The sequence below is a fragment of the Acanthochromis polyacanthus genome, chromosome 19 (assembly GCF_021347895.1).
Source record: "Acanthochromis polyacanthus isolate Apoly-LR-REF ecotype Palm Island chromosome 19, KAUST_Apoly_ChrSc, whole genome shotgun sequence".
In the NCBI taxonomy this organism is placed as follows: Eukaryota; Metazoa; Chordata; class Actinopteri; family Pomacentridae; genus Acanthochromis; species Acanthochromis polyacanthus.
Window position 1 is genome coordinate 1,824,703 of NC_067131.1, and position 21,510 is coordinate 1,846,212.

The following is a 21,510-nucleotide window of genomic DNA, read 5'->3' on the forward strand; positions in this document are numbered from 1 at the left end:
TAATCAACACACACTTCATGACAGACTGTCGTGTCATCGTATACCCGCAGATCCTTTCAACTAGCCGGTGTGTCTACGGTAAAGAAGGGTCAACGCCCAACAAAGAAGTATGGCTTCCTCAGGTGAGAGAATAATGACTGGTGGAGGATGAACAGGCGAGAAATCATGCGGACAGAACACGAGCGATGTGATGTCCAAGCAGAAGGAATAAAAAAAATGTGACTTTTACAGTTCTACAACCGCATATAAAAGGCAGTCTGTGCTTTATGGAACTGGAAAACTGCCTGGTGATATTTATTAAAAGGCTATTTGTGAAACACGCAAAAATCAACTCAAACAAAAACCTTTAACAAGTGAAGAAGCGGAAAATGCATCAAATATGTTCATGCTGAGGAACAACGGCCAGTGAAAAAAGACGCAGCAGCCTTTTTATGGCATCATTTCAGACGCTTAGACGGATGAGACTGTGTTGAAGTTTTAGACATTTCAATTAAAACAGACATACTGAGGATGTATTCCACTGGATTTACTAAAGCTCACCTTTAATACCATCAGCAGATTTGTGCAGAAGGTTGTGAGAGAATGAGGATGAATTCTGCATTATGCTGCAATAAAAATTGGCAGGAGACATCAGTGTGTTCAGTGGAGAGAAACGCAAATGAGACTCGCTGTCTGAAATGCCAACGTTCCCCACCCCTGATATTATAACAGTCTTAGCATGGGTACAAGTGTCACCGCAATACGGCCCTCAAGGATGTTACTAAATGAGACTATTATGAGTAAAACTAAAAGGCCGTCCACGGTCACACAAACACAGCCTCTTTTCCGTATGCTAAATATCAGATGTGGCATTTTTCAGCTGTTCAGGATACGCTTTGTGATCACAAAATGAAGGCCCAAGGACTTAAGATTCACAAAATACACTCTGAATAATAGCCACTGGAGACCAGGCAAACGACCTTTTTAAATTTCAGATAAATATGTGCAGAAGCGGAGAGCACAGAAATGATTACTGGAACTACAAAGCCGCAGGAAATGACAGCTAGTCTAAATCTGGGGTGCCTGGTAATAACGTGATGTCTTTATAGAGCTCAGCTGATACGAAAGCACCGTACAAGGAGGGAAAAGGATCTTTGAGGACTTTTCTTCAAGAGACGAGGTGCAATAAACTAAAAGCTAAAGCAGCGCATGAACCTACAGAGATGGAGAAAGGAAAGTTGTAACAGATGAACAACAAAAACTGCAACCAGAGGTGTTAGAAACTATTCAATGCATCTCAAGTTTATCAGCTAAGTGTACGAAACTATGCTGCAGACTCGATTATCTACCAACAGTGTGAAGCAGGACAGCTGCATATGAATGTGACCCATCCAAAAGCTGCCCAACGTTCACTTTTTATGTCAATCTGCACGGCCTGAGCAGCTACGTTTAACCCAAGACTAAAGACAATGTGTGCCTCTGTCAGAAAAGTGGAAAGTTAAATGAATTATGCGCCACAAAAACATGCTCCTGAAAACATTCTAATAAAAAAATGAAGCTGTACACACTGTAAATCCCTGTGAGAATGTAAGACACACCCAGAGCTCGGGGAAAAACACCGTCCATGTCGGTAACCATTGTGTTTTCCAGCAGCGATGCCCTCGCCCCAGAAGCTTCTCGGTGTGAATGGAATTAGCATGCAGTGTTGGCTCACGGGCACGCCAATAACAGGGCTGCTTTTGTTAATTATCCATGGATCTCAGCATTACAAAGAGTGTTCCTACTTGCCTTTGGCTAAGTTATGTTCAAAAAGAGAGGGCAAACTTGAGTCTCATAGAAAAAAATACTGTAAATATACATAAATGTGACGTCTTAAGAAAGTAGATGCTTGAAAAAGGTGTTTTTCTGAAGCATTACTTTAAAAAAAAGAAGAAGCATTCTTAGATTTGAAAGGACAAACATTCACACATATGTTTGTCAGGCTTCTTATTGTGAAGCAAGGTTTTTCTTTCATTTATCTCTCCCTTGTGCCTGAATGAGGCCAAAAGCTTGTAAAGTAAAGAGCACAGATACCACTGAGCTGAGAAACTTTGTGTGTCCACATGTACAATTATCCCTCCAGCAACCAGTTGAAGGCAGAAAAAAAGAAATCACAAAGCTGAATAACTATTCTACTTCAGCTCAACTAAAAACAGCAGGTCGTTCCACGAAATTTGTCATTTACTTTTGTCTGTCGAAGACCTTAATGCAATGCAGCACCACACATCACAACACAGCGAGCGCTCATCTGACTAACATTAGCATCACAAAAGACGTTCCGCATCGTTGCAAAGCCATTGCTTTTTCTGTCATAATACTTTCACTTTCTTCATGTCATAATGCAGAATTTTGAGCAGCTCAACTTAACAGAAAACATTTGTTCTGAGGCTTGTCAGTGGCATTACATCCACTAAAGAGGCATGCAACTTCTGTCTCCATTACAGCTATAATGCAAAGGGTCGGTGACAGGCAGAGAGAGAGACGCTTTTTAAATTAGTGCATTTTTGGCAACCCATTATCACTGTCCACAATCTGCTTTGGTGAGATTCCAGAAAACGGTTTGTCCTCTAGATATACAGAGGCCTCTACACAAAGCGCCTTCATCCACTGACACATCCACACTGCAAAAATTCAAAATCTTACTAGTAGTACTCCTAAAATAACAGCACGGCAAACAGGCGTACAGAGCCGAGGTGTTTGTTGGAGGCAATGTGGTAACTCTATGGCTAATCACTTTCATGTGTTTTGGGCCTGCCCGAAAGTCCGACCATACTGGAGGGAGGTGGCAGCTGAGATAAATAAAATAATAGGGGTGGATTTAGATTACTCTTTTGTTACTTTATATCTTGGTAAAATACCAGATACAGTTCTACGTAGGGACAAATATTTATTGAAAATACTTTTGGCAAGTAGTAGGAAAGCTATAACCCGGAAATGGTTGCAGTCCGACCCTCCAACATTGGACCAGTGGCATGGGATCATTAAAGAAATTTATTGCATGGAGAGACTTACTTTTGTTTTGAGACTCGAATTGGAGAAATGTATCAAACGCTGGAAAAGATGGATTGTGTATGCACCTTGAATGATGTGACATTATATTGTGATGTATGTGTAAAAGAATCTTTGATGTAATTGTGACACCCATGATGATCTCATGTTCTGTTTGTATATGTAAATGAATAAAAATTTTTACAAAAAGTTAAAAAAAAATCTTACTAGTAGGGCGGGGCGGTAAATGGAATTAATTCGATTAATTCGCGTTTTTAAAACCTGACGATTTGAAAATTTGCCAAATCGTAAAATCGAGGCGAGCTTAAATATATAACAATACAGATTCTTCTTCTGCCTTTCACGACTTGTGCACTGGCGTTTGCTTCCGCCTCTCATCTCCTTCCACCAAAACACTCACCCCCCCGTCATGACGGACAGAACAGCAGACGAAGAGTTGGTCGCCAGAAAAGGGCCTCATGTTACATCGATTATATGGAAGTGTTTCGGCTTTGACAAGACTGACACAGAGCAAACTACAGTCATGTGCAAGGTTTGCAAAAGTACTGTGAAAATGAAGAGTAGCAGCACAACTAACCTCTTTCAGCACCTCCAGCAGAGGCATCCTAAAGAATGGAAGAGTGCTGCAGCTATGGGAGTGCGGCATGGCTAGCACTAGCCATAGCTAACAGAGCGCAAAGAAACAACAAAAATCCATTAAAATCATCATCGTCCAAGATGACTTAAAAAAAATAAATAAATAAATCGAGATTTTATTTTTTGGCCATATGGCCCAGCCCTACGTACTAGTAAATTTGTCTTATTTTTAGTCAAAATGTTTCATCCCACTTGACTTAAGATAAATTCACTGAACAAGTGACATTTCAGCAGATGGACTTTTTTTTTCAGACAACGCATCTTAAATATCTTGCGAAGTCAAACAATCTTGAAATTATCTTGTTTTAACCTTCCTGTCGTTTTCTTGTTTGAAGAGGGGCATTTCTTCCAGTGACCGTGCTTGATGGGGTCCAAATGAAATTTAAAAAGAAGACACCAACACCACAAACACAATAGAGGCAGCTAAGGCAATCGTTCAAAGAAACACTGAGAAGATTATGGTCAAAACCTGTCAGATTCTACTTCTTCTACTGCTGCCACATGCAGTAATAGTAACAGGGAAATTAAATACATCAAATGGAGTGTCCCTGGTTGGCATAAAAACATTCACTCAGCTTGTATGAGGTCAGCCTTTGCCAAAAGCGGCTGAAAGTATGCGTGTGTGAGCGGCGTAGACGGTTTTCCTCCTCTCTGACTCATGTCTCAGCGGTGTCTGCATCTCGCCTTGTTGGTCAATGAAGCCCATAATCACGGTGTTTTGTCAAAAACCAAAGGCCTATCAGGGCGGTGGAGAGGAGGCGCTCCACCTGCCCATCTGTCAGTCACACTCATCCCCCTGGGGTAAAGTCAGCTCTACTGTGGTGAGGCGTGTTTGAACCAACAAGCTGTGGCAAGGAAAGCTCAGATGTGAGTATCACTGCGTCACTCCAGCGTGATCTTAACAAAAGATGACAGCGTGCTGTTGACAACTACAGTAAAAAAGTCCTTGTTTTGATCTTGTACTTCCTCCTTTGAAGTAAGGCATTTATCACCCTGTATGTATTTGATGAGACTTATGCTTCGTATACAAGAATCAGCAAGAATAGAAGTTGAAGTTAAGTTGGATCATCCAGACAATTCCACGTTCTCCATAAAACTCCCACTTTTATCCATGTGCTAACATAACTACAAGGGTTTTCTAATCATCAATGAGCCTTTCAGCACCATTAGCTTTAGAACACAGAAGTGATGGTTGCTGGAAATGTTCCTCTGTACCCCTATGGAGATATTCCATTAAAAATCAGACGTTTACAGATAGAATAGTCATTTACCACATTAACTATGTCTACACTGGATTTATCATTCATTTAATGCCATCCTCATTGAAAAAAAATGCTTTTCTTTCAAAAATGAGGACATTTCTAAGTAACCACAAACTTTTGAACAGTATTGATGCAATATATAGTGTACATGTTGTGTTACTAAATTAGTGGAAAAAGAGCCAAAAATTGAACAATGCTAGTTTCATGCTAGTTAGGTTGTGTTCCTGACAGGAGCATAGTTTAACTCAGGGGGGCGTCTCAATAATTTTCCTTAATTAAAAGTAAAAAGGCAACAACTATACTTCTTAAATTTCCGTCAGGATTAAAAAAGTATCTACCTATCTGATTACCAGATCATTTGATAACGCCAAATGGAGATTAATTTCAGGACGATACAGCTACCAGTTTTAAATGGTGAACTTCAAACATTACTGTTGTTGTGCCTTAAAAGTTTTCCTCTCAAAGGTAACATTTGGTATCCATGGTATGAATATTTAGGCCTTTAAATGACATGTTTTGGCTCACAGGGTTATAACCTCATGTCATTTGATGCAGCGGGATCGAAGAGAAGTTGCAGAAAACCGATACCGACAAAGACTTGGTTTCATGCGTTTCCAATATTTCTCTAAATTCACTCACTTGGACTCATTAACTTTTATTAGTCGGGTTATACTGACTGCAAGTGGCGAGCTGGTATTTTAAGGATTCACATCAGTAGGAAAGCGGCGCTGCTTAAAATTAACACCTTCGAAGTGATTCATCAGAATGCAGCGGTTGGCTGCCAACATGCTTTAGTAAATTACTCTCCTCTACCTTCACGTCCGTCGACTTCAGGAAGCTTGTGTGTCTTTTTAAAGTTTTAATATCCCTACTGTAAATGAAATGTGTAAAACGTAAACGGATCGAGTTAACAGCTACATCACAGCAGCTTCAGCCTTCAACTGGATTTAACTTTAATATCAGAACCAGGATTTAAACAGCATCTCAGCCACACACAACTTATTCAGCTGAAGTGGTGAAAATATTGTATTGAAGTGTCTTTTAACTGCAACACAAAGGACAAATTCTTCTAAAAAAAATGATAAATCCTCAACATACAAATAAAAGAAACCATTCCAACATTATTAGACACCAGAATACTATCAGTATCTTAGCATCCAGGCCTAACAAACACTATTTGTTCTTGCTTCCTCTTAGGCATAGTCCTCTGGGCGTATAATAGGTGGATTTACCCTTCATGACTCTATCAGAGCATCGCATCTGTCTCCCATCTGAGGCTACAAGGGATCCATTTGTACAGTTTGAAATGGACTGGCACCCCACAGCTGATAAAGACAAAAGGCTTTAAAGAAATTAACTATTAAACAGGCCTGTCTGGTTAAATATTCATTTTAATCCGGCACTGAAAGAGAGATGGCCATCGTGTCCTTTTTGTTCCGTCTTGCTGGGCGATTAAAAAGGAATTTCCATACCTTCTCCCAGGCTGAATTAACAGCTTGGTGGAGACCATGAAAACAAAAAGCGTACAACTATTAACAGCAAAGGTCAGCTTTCTCTTTTGTTTTAACTAAGCCGGTGGGAAACAAGATCTGAAGAACAGCATCTGCAGCCAGTAAGGAAATCTCCTTTTGTTAAGTCAACCATTTGGCAAAAAACTCTCATGTGTTTGACCTTTAACTCCATGAAAGCGCTCCATAAAATGTTAAAAACATAATAATTTGACAGATGAACCACTTGAACATTCAGTAAATAATATATAGTAGTTTGAAATTTCACTCTACTGTTAAATATCTATATAAAAATGCACTTTTTTTAAACACAATTTGCATATAAATGATGTAAAATCAAAGCCAGCTTCTACTTTTAAAGCATTTAATCTCCAACTGAAGGGCTTAAAGCAGCAAAAGCATGACTTTAATTACTTTTAACACGTCTATGTAAAATGTTACACAATTTTTACATCATTTGCACATAAATTACATGAAATAAAAGCTAAAGCTAGTGTCGTTACTGTGTTTGATCTCACATTCAAAAGCCTAACTAGCAAAAAAGCGTCATTTTCCCTCCACTATTGCCATGCTTTTGAAGGCCGCTGTATGTATAATATCGGGGGTATTGTGAATATGTCCGCTGCAGTTCAACACATGAACCCTGGTAAGCTAACAATGGAGGGTAATTTGGAAACAGAATGAAAATAAACGACATGAAAGGCGCGTCGTGCTACGAGGTATTCCACATTTGAAACCGCATCTGCCGTCGATACCTCTCTGCAAGGCACAAATCCGGCGGTGCGAGGGTTTTGTTGTCTTTGAAGGGTGGAATGGTTGGTGGGATTTTAGCGGCTGTGAGGTCTTGTTACAACTAATGATCCTCTCAGGAGGTACCACGTTTTGTGAGGTGCCCCAAACTAAAATAAGAGGAGCCCTATCGTGGAAAATTATGGCGGCGGTCTTGACTGTTGGGGCTCAGAAATGCACCGCAAACCCAGCCTGACGTGGACCGATACCACCTACCAGGCTGCCACTGTCTACTACACCTAAAGCACATCTAAAACAGGACAAAATCTGTTCAGTACAATGAGCACAATCGAGCATCTTAGCAGGAAGTGCATTAAATCATAAAAGTATAGGAAACGGCCAATCGCTGGTAATTGTAAAGGCCCCATAGATGTGAATTTTAATGAACCATTACTCTGATGATGATGATGCTCGACAAATTAAAATTACCCACTGCAAAAACACAAAATCTGTTTGTATATGTAGCCCTGTGACAGACTGGTGACCTGTCCAGGGTGTCCCCTGCCTTCACCCGAGTCAGCTGGGATAGACTCCAGCACCCCCCATGACCCTAGTGAGGATAAAGCGGTGTATAGAGAATGGATGGATGGAAAAACACAAAATCTTACCAAGACTATTCGTCTTATTTTGAGTCAAAATGTTTCATCCAACTTGATTTAAGATAAATTCTCTTAACAAGTGACATTTCAGCAAGATGGTGGGACTTGTTTAAACCCTCGTGTCGTCCTGCGGGTCAAACTGACCCATTTTAAAGTTTGAAAATGTGGGGAAAAATATATATTTTCACAGAGAAAACTCCCACATTTTCAGGAAATTTTTTATAATTTTTTGGTGGGGAAAAAAATGTTAAAAAAATGTTTCTTTAAGGACATTGAGGAAAAAAATCAATCAAAATCCAGGGAAATTCGCTTTTTACGAACGTTCTTTAAAAAAATATTAGAACTTTAACCGATAAATATGCAATCACTTTAGATATTCTAAGATTTTTTTTGGCAGATTTTTATTTATCTTTTGAAAATATTAACAATTTTTATTAACTTTATTTATTTTTTACATTTTTATTTCTTGTCAAATTTGGGGATTTTTTTTTTTTTTTTAATTTTAAGGGAAACATTTAAGGAATTTTTGAAATTTTCTTCCTGAAAATTTTGCACATTTTTTTTTACTAATTCGGGGATTTTTTTTTTTTTTTTGCTGAATTTTGGAAACTTTTTTTTTGGTGCCTGTAAATGAGGACAGCAGGAGGATTAAGACAACACATCTTAAATATCTTAACTCAAATAATCTTGAATTTATCTTGTTTTGAGTTGTATTTTACAAGAAACAAGGTTCATTTTACTTTTCATACATTTTCCAAGCTGAGGTTTTATTTGTAGAAGCTACACAATCTGGATTTAAGAAACAAACTTCACCGATATGGATTGTAACTGAAGGTAGAAGTCAGCATTTAGAGTTAGCCAACAAGTCAAATATTCATTTCTAATTCAGTCCAGATCCAACATAAAATTGCGTCACAGTGCTAATGCAATCCAAACATCTTTCTAGAGTGTGATTCAAAGACTTAACCCAAGATCAGCTTGTAAATTTGTATCGGTGCAGTTTCAAAACCCCAGATTCATGAATTACATGCCTCAAGGGGGGATTCGTGAACAGTAACGTGTGGGAATTTCCAGGCTTGATTCAACTCACATTACAGGTGACGGCACACACATGTGACAGGCAAATGTTTTGATAAATATGATTTAGAAGATGACTGCCGGTTCAAACAAAATACAGATGGAAGTCAGAGATTAAGATCTCAAGCGTGAAAACAAGCCGCTATTGTAATAACACGAGCTTGAAATAGAAGACTGAGGTGCTTTACAGTGCTTCTACAGTTAAACCATGAGATTGTGCTAGATATAGAGGGCTCACATCTCTCTGTTATTGTACATATTATGCACATTAACGGAGATTTACAGAGTTGATCACTGTTAAAGAAAGAAAAGCTGCTACGGTTATATGACAGGTAAAACTAAAGGAAGTCATTTTAAAAAGACTTTTAAAAAAAAATAAATTCTATGTATTGCATCCTTTAACCCTCATGTCGTCCTGCAGGTCAAAACTGACCCGTTTTAAAGTTTGAAAATGTGGAAAAAAAATCTATTTTCACAGTGAAACTTCTGATGTCCACATTTTCGGGAAATCTTTGAATATTTTTTGGTGGGAAAAAAAAGAAATATTAAAGATGTTTCTTAAGAACATTCAGACAAAAGGAAAAAAAATCAATCAAAATCCAGCCAATTTCGATGAATTTTGGTTGATTTTTATGTGAATGTTCTTAAATAAAATATTAGAAGTTTTACTGATATATATGTAATCACTTTAGATATTTTTAGGATTTCTTTTTGAAGATTTTTACTAATTTTTAAAAAAATATTTACAAGAATTTTTTTTGCCAAATTTGGGGGATTTTTTAAAAATAAAACTTCTAAGGAATTATTGGAATTTTCTTCCTGAAGGTTTTGCAAATTTTCAGAAATTTGGGGAATATTTTTGCTGAATTTTTGGATTTTTTTCAGACAGGGAAGCAACATTTTTTGGTGCCCGTAAATGAGGACAACAGGAGGGTTAAAAAAAAAAAGCTTAAATAAACATAATATATTGTGCCGGTAACACATGACTGTCTGCATAACCCGTGCCCATGTTCAGTCATGTACCCACATACTCTAAGGGCCAGGGCTAGGGAAGGGAAGCATGCAGAAGGGTAAATAATGCATGCCTGCACAGGAGCAGGGAGAAGGGCGTAGCTTGCAGTGGACGGGCTGGGGGCTTGTGGGGGCTCACCAGTGCGTGCCAGCCTCAGACAGCTCACCACAGACAGGCACAAAAGGAGAACATGTCACGAAAGCAGAAATGACACTAGTCAACCACAAAACAAGCCAGCTTGAATTATCATCAAAACGAGCAGGCACGCTGACGTGGTGAGACTTAGATCCCATCCCAAATAGCCGAGCTGATTCTTCTGACAGTAAAAGGCCATATCAGGTCTTATTTACACTGCTGGGGACCTCAGACCTCCCCCCGGGTCTTTCAGGCTCCAGCCTCAAACTCTCATCTGACCCAATTATCCAATTAGCTGAAGTAGTGGCCAGACTAGAAGGTGATGACGGCTGGAACACCTGCAGAGGCCGGGCCTGCTGTGAGGACCGGGGGTGCTCAAGTCTGAGGCGAGCAGCATTTTTCTACTAATTCAAACTCACAGAACCTCAGCTGTCAAATCTTTGGTGAGACATTGAACAGGCTGAGTCATTTCTCTCAGAGTAAGTTCTCCAGAAAGGTGAGCGGCTCCACAAAGGCTTTAGTGACAATCAAGCTGTGCGACAAAAAATAACACACTAGAAAGTTCTTACTTAGGAGCCCGGAGAAAAGTACTTGAACTGAAAGCTTAAATAATTCCATTCCTTTGTTGTTGGACCCGACTGTTCTCTCTGACTGTAAGAACAACATGACAGCATTAAGCCTTCTGACTGTGGCAAGAAACTCTAGACGGTGACATGCCTTTGTTACGTGACTCCGAGTGCTTACACCCTTCCGTCAGTTTCCGAAATAGAGTAACGTTTTAAAAAGAAACCACAACATTTCTGTTTGGCCTGGAGGCACTTCCCAATGGGACAAAGAGCAGCCTTGGGTTCTGACAGCTCAGTTGAAGGTCTGACTGCCACTTCCAAGAGCCAAAGCATTTTTTTTCTCCCTGAAGGCATTTTCCTCCTCTCCTCAAGGTAATTCGACAGTTGTGTGGCCACGTATACTCGCACACTCCTCGGCTTCTTTAGATGCTGAACATTAAGGGATTAGGGTGGAGTGGCAGAATCCATAGGAAGTGATGTTCACAAGGGTCTTCCTCTGCTTTGATTTGTTTGTCGAGTTTTGTTTGATTTCTCATATAAAAAGACTTTAGCTTTGATCACAACTAATCACACTAATGGCAAAGCACCAGTAGTTTTAAGATGAAAAGGGGTAAAAAGGAAAAATCCCTGGCAGCAGATCTGAAGGGAGGATGTTTGTCTTTTCCATTCCATCTTTTCTTTTTGGGATTATGGGAAAAAAAAAATGGATGGCCAAAGTGTTGAGCTCAACAGCACACAGGTAAAGGTGTGTCTGATTAAAAAATGAGCCAAACTACACTCCTGGGTGTGTTTATTCTGTTGCAGAGATGTGGATAGCACCACCACAGTGACTGAGCAACAGCCAATTATGTGTCACACATGACATCCTTAGTGCTTCTGTGTGTATAATTACTTTGAGGAAAATGACATTCTCCTCCAAACAGAGCAACACCAACTACTGCTGCTGCGTTGTACGTAGAACGGCACATATTTGTCATACTAGACAAGCCAGCCCACTACAAACAAGTGTACTTTCCCAACAATGTTTATCCTTTAAAGGTTTCCTCTTGAATTGCTTTGTCTACTTCAAAGTCGACTTCGCTCCAAGACAGGTGGCTAATTTGTCTGAAACAATAATCTCATCTCCAGCTCTTTCTAATTAGGACCATGATGACATGCAAAATGTGCCCACAGAGAAGAAGGGATAAGAGAAGAGAGCGGATCTGACTTGTGTGAAGGATCAGGCTCACATACCAGCTACTAGCCACAAGAAAGGCCTCAAACAGAGTAAGCGCTGATGAATTTCAGGCTAAGATACACAAGGCCGGTCATGAAAACACAGAGAAATGTTAAAGTGATATTCTGCCAGGATCTCTTTACAGCTCACTGTATATTTATGCACAGAAACCATGTGAAGCATTTCCAAAATACCAGAGGACACTTTTACCCACATGTATGAGGCAAAAAGAGTCTTCTCGGTCATTAAAATTTACAGATATTAAATGTTTTCATGACTTCATACTGATTTTTTATGATTTGGCAGCTCTGGTGTAATCATGTATGAGAGTAAAAATGTGTAATAAAGCAGATTAGGGCTTAGTTTTGGAATTCTACCACAATCCTGAAGTCAATTTTAATTTTCAAGCTTTAAAAAATAATGCTTTTAAAAAAAATTTGACTTGAACAAAATGCCTGCAAAGTGCATAAACTCATCCAAAACTTCCAAGACAATAATTGAGGAAAAGTATTTTCTGTACGTCTTTGCTCACACTTATTTAATTTGGAAATACAATTTAAGCATCGCTCTGAACCTCTGAACGCTTCGACCTCACCGTTATGAAACAAGACCTGAAGCAGCAGAGAGAGCGAGAGCCTCTGAAAGGCAAACAGCATTGTTTTAATGAAACATGAAGCTGTGTTGTATCCTAACCTCAGGCTGAGTTAGTGGAGAAAATGACGACTGACAGGAATGATGTGAGGGTGGGCCCGGACTGACGGGACACCCACGGTACAAACAGGGCCCACCGCCTCATACATCACTCAACGCTCTGAACGTCTTGGAGCTCGACTCTCAGCTCAGCTACTCGGAATGGGAATAGGGGGACATTTTTCAAATACCTGAGGGATATTTACACACCTGCTCAGTGTGTGGTGGAGGTGTGCAGCTCTGTTTCAGGCCGCTACGGAGACAATATAATTCTTAATTGTCATGATTGAAGCCTGACCACAGAGTCAGAACTGTCCAAACATAAGTAAAGATGGAACACCTGTAGCTAAATGACGGTTCACATGCAAGATGATCAGCGTTGGTCCACATCTTTTTGGACTTCCAGGAGGAGTTTGTGATTAGAAAACAATGAATGACAGCAGCTGTTCTGGCTCCATAAGAGCCACTTATTTTTCTTTTTGTTTGTTAAAATTTATTCATAGGGACTTTATTTGTTGTGTTGTGATGGTTTGACACTGTCCGGTTTATTTTGGTGTGAAACCGGAAGTGATGTTGCCGACTACTTCCTGTCTAACGGCAACAGACAACAGCTAAGTTTCTTTTGTACCTGCCACACTGTTTTAAGCCAGCACAGCCTGTAAGTTACTGGAATGATATGTTCTGCAAGCGTATGCTTAGTACTAACTGCTACGAGATGTATAAGATGTTTAATACCAATAATTCATGCAAAATAATATGTTTTACGAGACGTTAGCATAGACGCTAATTAGCCGTTCGCTAGCGTTAGCCTGTTAGCCTTTTCTAGATGTACTCTGCTGTGTATAGTAGTCAGGAGACATTATGATTTATTCTTTACGTATCAGCTTATATACAATATTCTGTTTCTTGTTTACAGTTTTACCGCATTCATTCGTTCAACAAAAATCCATGCCATGCATCCAGCAAATAAATAGGCGACAAAAGGAACAAGGTGTGTTTTTTTCTGAGGTGATGGTTATCTGCCTGCCTAGCAAAGTGCGAGGGCAGGACAGCAGCTGTAACGTAGCTGTGGATGGTAGGTTCAGGCAAGGGGATGGGGGCGCCTCAAGGGCATGAACCTGCAGTGTAATCAAGGCCTTTGCCAAATTACAGACCAAAGACGCCACTAAGCACAGTTCAATCCAGGGCTGAGGGAGAGGTCATCCATTATACTAATATTCCTAAGTCACGGAGCAAATTCCAATGTACAGCGCCAACAGCAGACAGCAAAGGGAGGCTCTGCTTATTGGAGGCATTTTAAGCGTCTGAGCACACCAACTGTCCTTTGTTTACAGCTTCAAAAAAAGCTTTCAGCAGAGAAATAACAACAGCATTACAGTCAGTTCAATGCATTTTTAAGATGCGTAGCAAATGAGGAATGTGGAGTGGGTAAAAAAAAAAAGGGGGGCTTTTTTGGCATTTTGTGTAACATAATCAACCCCAAGAAGAAAACTGTGGCTGTGGGAGTCTGTCAACAAGCAAGTTCATGTTTGTATAACATGTCAAGAAAAAAACGACATCACGCGTTACTGGGCCAACAGATATCGTGCCAACGCAGAAACAAGTCCCTCTCTTCCCAAAAGGAAATTGGTACTTAGTCAATAAAAAGACCAGAACCATCTGTGATGTTTACTGCCGTTATAGAAACAGTTATGTGTTTAATATCCTTTTGCTTTCAGTAAATTATCTGCAGTTATTCATTAGTTGCACAGAGTTACCATTATAATCCTGGAACAGCCTCGCTGAGTCTTATAATATTTGGTTTGTTGACAGTTTGACTGCACAGAATACTTTAAATCACACCAGTCACTGTTTGGACACACCTTCTCATTCAGTGCTTTTTACTGATTTGTATTATTTTCTATATTCTAGATGTAGGAGCCATAAATGAACTGTTGTTTTATTGTAAGGCTAAAGGGCATATAAACTGTTGTTTTATTATTTTGTGATCATGTTGAATAGACTGATCGTGAGTCACCTGCTTATGGGCGGGGACAACCAAGCCACCTGTTCACCTGTCTTTTTCACTTTTTCACTGTTTGAGAGGGGGAGAGCTGGGTCGCCATATTTTTTGTTGACCGCTGTTTTTCTTTGATTCGGACTTTGTGCACGTAATCATGAGTTGATTATCTTTTTTCTATACCAGAAGGTTGAATTTATTCGTTGCAAATCTCAGCGGATTCTTTTGTTCGTGCATCAGACAAACAGACTTGTTAAGTCGCTACAGCAGATTAACACTGAATATTAACACTTTATTGTTTACAACATAACTCCATAAGTATTGTTTTCTAATTTTGATGTCTTCAGTATTAATCTACAATGTAGAACATAACTAAATAAAAGCCACTGAATGAGAAGGCGTGTCCAAACTTTGGACTGGTAGTGTATGTTGAGTTTTATCATTTAGAAGCTGTGATTGGGCTGACATCTGGTGTGCAAAAACCCACACACTAAACACACACTCATAGATACAGAGACACACATCTCCAGCTTTGTTTGGCCACCATTTGACAGTAAACTAACCTGGTTAATGGAATTGGCAGCACAGGAGGCGAGGCCGGTTCCAAGCAAAGACACAGAAAACATGATGGGATCGAAGGGTACTGGAGCCATGGCGTAGCCAGCTGCTGCAGTCGTAACCACCAACGCTGAAACAAAAAACACAGCAGAAATCACTTCTTAAAATGACATGCAAGACTTACTGCGGTCAAAGTGTGATTGTAAGGAAAGCAGTGAAAAAGGAAGGAAAACTTAACAGCGCCTGATGATTCATTTTACTGCAAGAGGAAACCCTTTTCATGCACTTTTTGAATCAGTATAAAATGTAATTTCACTTTGTTCCTGAGGCTATCCAGCTGACAGTACCAGCATCTCTACTCAACAGCTCATAATCAGTTAAAAAAAACTCATCGGTTCAAACATACATAAAGGCTTAGTTCCGTTTTAACAATACAGGCTCCTAAGCCCCACTGGAGGATGTATACTTTAGAGTTTGCTGTAAAAACAGGAATTGTTTGGGCCATACTGAGCAAACACATCAAAGGAAAACAGGATTACGCTGCAGATGTTGTCTCCTAAGAAAATGGGCCAAATGTGAGACAAAAAGGAGCAGAGTAATGCCAAAAAACACTATAAATAAAAGCTGTTTGCATGGCTTAACCTGTGTGAAGCACTTCGGACATGTAGCAGTGAGTACTCATCGGTATTTGTTTCATCCACAGGGCTCCAGACTAAATTTTTACACCAGCTGCACTCAACTTTTAAAGGTTCCAGCATAAAGTTTAGATGCAGCTAAAACCTTTCAAAATACCTTTTGGTGTCTAACAATGGATTAGAAGTGTTGCTTTTGCGGTCAGTTCTCATACGCATCGGAAATTTCTCAGCAAATCAAGTAAATGATTAAACAGTAATGCAGATAAATGCTTTGTACAATTTACTCCTTCGTTGTATTGGGACTTCAGCTTAGGAAAAGACAGCTGTATTGACTATACTATAAACACTGGAGAAATATACCATCATTTCCTATTCTATACTACTTCAGTTTGCTCTTGCCTGGTGCTCAGATGCTGTGTGGAGAGGTACAGCTCTGCCAGCAATGCATCTGTCACAGGAAAGGACAAGATTCCCTCTCCTTTTTAACACTTGCTCACTATCATGATGCAAAACAAACGCACTGCTCTCAGCCAAGCTTTGGCTACACCTGCACCTTGAACTTCCCTCAGGATTAATAAAGTATCTATCTATCCATCCATCTATCTATCCTTGCAACAAATTCAGCACATCATGTTGGTTGTTTCACCACATCAAAGGAGAGTCCGACAGGCTGAGAAGTTATTTCTGGGTTCTGCAACACAACCAGTGTGCATACAGAGACTCATGCATTACATTACAGATGCCACCTCAACATCACATGCAGAATATTTACTAGAATTCACAAATGTTCACTAAACACTTCACATGCACAGGCCAACTGAAGTAGGTGCACAGAGAAGTCCCTAGTCCCTCTTCAGGTACTGCAGCTCAGACAGGTGTGTGGTCAAATATTAGCTTGGAGACAGTGAAATAAGGCATTTATAATGTCTGATTTTTCTCAGATGGAAATGATTCTATCTACCTGGGAAAGCTGCCCGGAGAGACAGAAAAATCTGCTAAATATCAGGTACACCAGTATAACGAGTAAAAAAAGCTTAGCCACATTTGACAGATTTTTGGTTGTAACCAAAACTGTCACTCTGGAGCTCAAATCCAGCTGCCTTCTGTGGCCATTATTTAACAAAGTTTCAGATGTAGAACATTCTGAACGTATTGAGTTTGCTTGCATGCTTCTAGATTTGCATAATCAAGTGTATATGCATACTCTACCTGTAAGTTTGATTTTGGCCAGTCTGGCATAGATGTCCGGCAGGTCGGCCACATCAACCTTCAGCTCTTTCCACTGTCTGTCTAGACGCGCCTGCTTTGCCTCATTCGACTCGACGTGGATATGTGGAGTCTCTTCTGAAGTGGCAACAACACGTGACACAGAACCTTTCTTTGCTGCCACATCCTTTGACTTCAAGGTAGAGATTTCAGGCTGTGCTTTACTGGTGACATCCTCTGGCTGTGGAACCGCCTCAATAGTTGGTATTCTCTCCACTTGCCTTTCAACGCTGTCATCTCTCTCATCCACGATGGTAAGAACAGGTGTCTGTTTGAGGATTGCACGTTGCTGAAGCTCACTGCTGTTCTTTGAAACATACTGAAAACAAACAGACAGATGGAATGATGAAGATGTCATTAATACCATAATTAAGAGACAAAGTGAAAGAAGAAATGTAGTTGGGAAAAAGGCAATCAAGGTTACTCTGGTTACTATGAAGAATACAGCACCAATTATAAGCAACTCAACTGTTTCAAGTGCAAAGGAAATTTACAAATCATAAAAGATACCTGGCGTTTGAGGAAGTTGAGATGCTGATACGTCAGCCATTTTGATGGATCTCTTTTGTGCAGTTGGATGAGGCTGCGAGCAGTCTGGTTACATCGAGGAACATTTTGAATTAATTTCTGTTTTACACTCACTCCGACAAAACCTATAAGAAACACAAGACAGAACATTTCATCATTCAAATAGTGTGGTCTGATTGTACCCAAGAGAGAAAAAAAACAGATTCAATGTCGCACAGCATGAAAAAAGTTAAACAACATCAAACTAAACATTATAAACAGCATGTAACCTGTCCTTCATTAAACAGAAGTGTAATGGAAAATTTATTATCTACAAGCATTTTAAGAACTACTATCTGTAAGCACTAGTATCTGACAGCATTACATATTATGTGCAACAATACAATATGAGCTACTTAGTGCATGCAGTCATAGCCTTTGATAACCTTGCTAAGCTGCTCGTGTCTGATGACCTCTCAAAGACACCCCATAAGGCAGACAATATACTAGGAAAGTACCGTTTGTACAAGATGAGGAATGTTACCTTTGATTGAACCTGTCTCATTCCTATGTCTCAAACTATTCCGTCTGAAGGCGTTAAAGGGGAACTTCGGTTTTTTTTCAACCTGGGGTCTGTTTTCATATGTAATTTCATACATGTGAGTGATGGAGAAATGAATTTTCGACAACGCTCCACTATTTAGCCAGGCAGGCAGCTTAGCAGCTCAGCTAGCAGCTCAGCTAGTGAAAAGTATGGGGCAGCTGGCCCCCCCACGTCAAAGTCCGCCCTAACGTGCTTTTTCCCCACACTGACCGGCTCAGATAGTCTCAATGAGTGTCCCACAACATACTAGAGATGAGAAGTGAACGAAAACCTCCACATTACCTGGCGATCGCTCTTTATTGTGGTCTGTATCCAAATCTCAGGACGCTAGAAAGCAGATCTCGTTCCGAAATCGCGCGAGAGCTCGCGCCAAAACACCGGTTTTGGTACGAGCTCTCATTAGCAGCCGAGCTGCTAGCTGAGCTGCTAGCTGAGCTGCTAAGCTGCCTGCCTGGCTAAATACTGGAGCTATGTCGAAAATTCATTTCTCCATCACTCACATGTATGAAATTACATGGAAACAGACCCCAGGTTGTTCCCCTTTAAAACCGATACAGCATTTCTAAGAAACAATGCAATATGACATTCTGCACCTGTGTCTCCATCAGCTATTTTGGCTTTGTTGAAGTTGCTTTCACTTTTCTGGGTTTTCCCCCTGTACAACTGCGGATGCACAGAGACAATAATGCTTAAGAATGGTATAGAACGAGCTGCCTCCCTCATAGACTTTGAACTCTCGCCCAGATTGCTTGCACTCTGTGTGCCATTCAATATACCGAATAAAAAAAGAACAAAGACAATTTCTGGATTCTTCTGAATTTATTTACACACCCAACTACTGAATTTAATTTTTCCACAACAGAAGCATGATCATGCATGAAAGGTGATACATGTACACTTATTATTATGGTGGCTACTTACTTCCAAAATTAAGACTGTGAAATAGTTTTTGTTGAAAACCTATTTTAACATTTGAATTTCGACAGTCATTACATTTAACTGCCACTGTATGCGTATGCGAAGAATAAAAAAAATCTAATCAACAAGGACTAGTTCTATTACATCAGATATATTACACCTCTAATCTTTTCCACTTCCTCACTACAATCTTGTTGACATAATGACACATATTAACCCTGAATTGTAATTGGAGTCCATTTGATTGCTAAGTTCAAAACAAGAAATTTGAATTGGAGTTTTGGTGAATAACTGTAAACACTGAAATGCTTAACAAGAAGAAGAAGAAGAAGAAGATAAGAGACTTAAAAAAATAAAGTGTTGCAGGTGAAAGTGCTACAAGCCAGATTATAAACAACACACACACTTCAAATAAAACGCAATAGCATCAAATCAGAGTTGTTATAAAGTAATAAAATATTTACAATGTCATTTAAGTGACACAGGAAATGTGCAAAACTTTACAGTATGCAAAAAATAAAGGATAGTCTTAGTGTACGTGACTACTGCATTTCACATTAAGCTGCTAGTTTACTGGGTATATTTAGCTTAAACGCATGCAGTGTAATTCAACCCTGAAATTAGCTAGACGAGGGTCAGCGTTGGCTAAGACAGCTTTGTAAGGATGCTGATTTAACTTTAGGCTCATTTTGACAATTTGTCATACTGTACGGCGTTCATGACAACATGCGCATTCCTTTTAGGTTAAAGACGATGGCTCATATAATAGAAACACCACGGTATAAAGCTACTAAGGCAAACGTTATGTTGTTTTATTGTGGTAGCGTCCTCAGCTGACCTGTCATGTAACAGTGACATTTACAGATGAATCCTACATTGCTTTTACGGTACACCAACGTTTTTGAAATGTTTGACAACACGCAGCTGCAACACCACATCTGCAGCCACTGACAAGCTTATTTTAGTGTATGAGGATGACTTCTATCTAAGGTCACTGCTGGCTTCCTGCCTCATATGTTAGCATATTTGCATCCAGATAGCTGAGCTAGGAAGCTAGCTCCTGCATTAGCTTCGGGTGCTGTTATTAACAAAGCGCAGATTAAAATGACTTCGAAATGCAACAGCGCACTGAAAGAAATCGTCATTTGCTCTGGTGTTACCTGACAGTCTGCTACATGGCGTTTTATACATGTTCACCGATCATAAAGCCGGTTCCCGGTTCGACCCCTTCACATGCAGCACGTCGCCATTTTGACCTCGTTGAGTACAGAGAAGCGCTTCCGGAGCACAGAACGTCACGCAGGCTTCCTCATACGTCATGTATGAGTAAAACAAATAATTGAAAGAAGACAAATAGGATAAATAATATTTACTGGTTTGATTTATTGATGCGTATTTATAACATTCCCACCCAAAATACACAAATAAATAAATAAATAAATAAATAAATAAATATACTGTTTCTTGCCATAGACCGTGACAGCATAAACAAATATATTATATTATATTATATTATATTATATTATATTATATTATATTATATTATATTATATTATATTATATTATATTATATTATATTGTATTATATCATATTATATTATATTAAAATAAGAGTCTTGGTAAAATGGGATGCTGCCCTTTATTATTTTGAGAGCAAAAACGCTTTTTTCAGAATCGCAAAATACATGGTGTGTTTCATTACCAAATCGTATCAAGTATAATTTCAGTTAAATATGTGATCAGATAATTTGCTGCAACTAAACTAAAAAAAAAAAGAGCTACCACAACCATGCTTAAGCTTGCATACTCAGGAAATTACCACAAGAATAAAAGTTCTATGTAGTTATTTGTAGATCTGTCACTTCTTCTCCAAATATGTACAGTATATAAACATTGTCAGAAAACATACCTGTGTGGTGACCATGGTCAAAATAGTTTTGACAGCTCTGTTGATTTTTTTTAAAGTTAATAATGGTTAAATAGTGAATAATACTGTAGAGTTTCACCCTCATAATAAAGACAATAAATTCTCGTTAGCTTCAGATTTGGTTAAATAAAATATACAATTCTACAGCCTTGATTTCAAAGAACTGACAGTTGTACAATCACTGATAATTTAATCAGTACTACAGATTTTTTCATACAATATAATATAAGAAATAGACCAATACTACCACACAGCACTTTATATTTTATATTAATGAACTTGTTTACTTTTTTAACCAAATAATTTCACTTTATTGAATTTCTTGCACTCCCTGTGTGGCCTTTAGGGTTTCCCTCTGCTACCTGGATCCTGACTACAGCCATAGTAGATTATTGCCTAATATCGTTAATCATATGGTAGTTATGCTGGTTTTCAGAGGGGTTAATTTTTTATTTCTTAAAATCCAATACATTCTGTATATATTATGATGGTCTTTGTCATTTCAAGCAATGTGGTTCACTGCCATGAACAAAGTGATAACCCTGCTTTAGATTTTAGTCTTAAAGGGACTATGTGTAA

At 39.2% G+C, this 21,510-nt stretch overlaps 2 protein-coding genes across 4 annotated transcripts in view; both read right to left on the reverse strand.

Annotated features, from left to right (window-relative positions):
• The window catches only part of LOC110949370 (protoheme IX farnesyltransferase, mitochondrial), a 44,501-nt gene extending 24,209 nt beyond the window's left edge, over nt 1-20,292 (reverse strand). Inside the window, exons 1-4 of the mRNA XM_022191362.2 lie at nt 20,165-20,292; nt 17,486-17,628; nt 16,919-17,294; nt 15,080-15,204 (exon numbers count right to left, since the gene is read on the reverse strand). Coding sequence (XP_022047054.1) covers nt 15,080-15,204; nt 16,919-17,294; nt 17,486-17,628; nt 20,165-20,195 — 675 coding nt within the window. The 5' untranslated portion in view covers nt 20,196-20,292. The remainder of the gene's footprint in view (nt 1-15,079; nt 15,205-16,918; nt 17,295-17,485; nt 17,629-20,164) is intronic.
• Nucleotides 1-21,510, reverse strand: part of rpl38 (ribosomal protein L38) — a 1,167,099-nt gene that overhangs the window by 976,912 nt on the left and 168,677 nt on the right. The window lies entirely within an intron of this gene.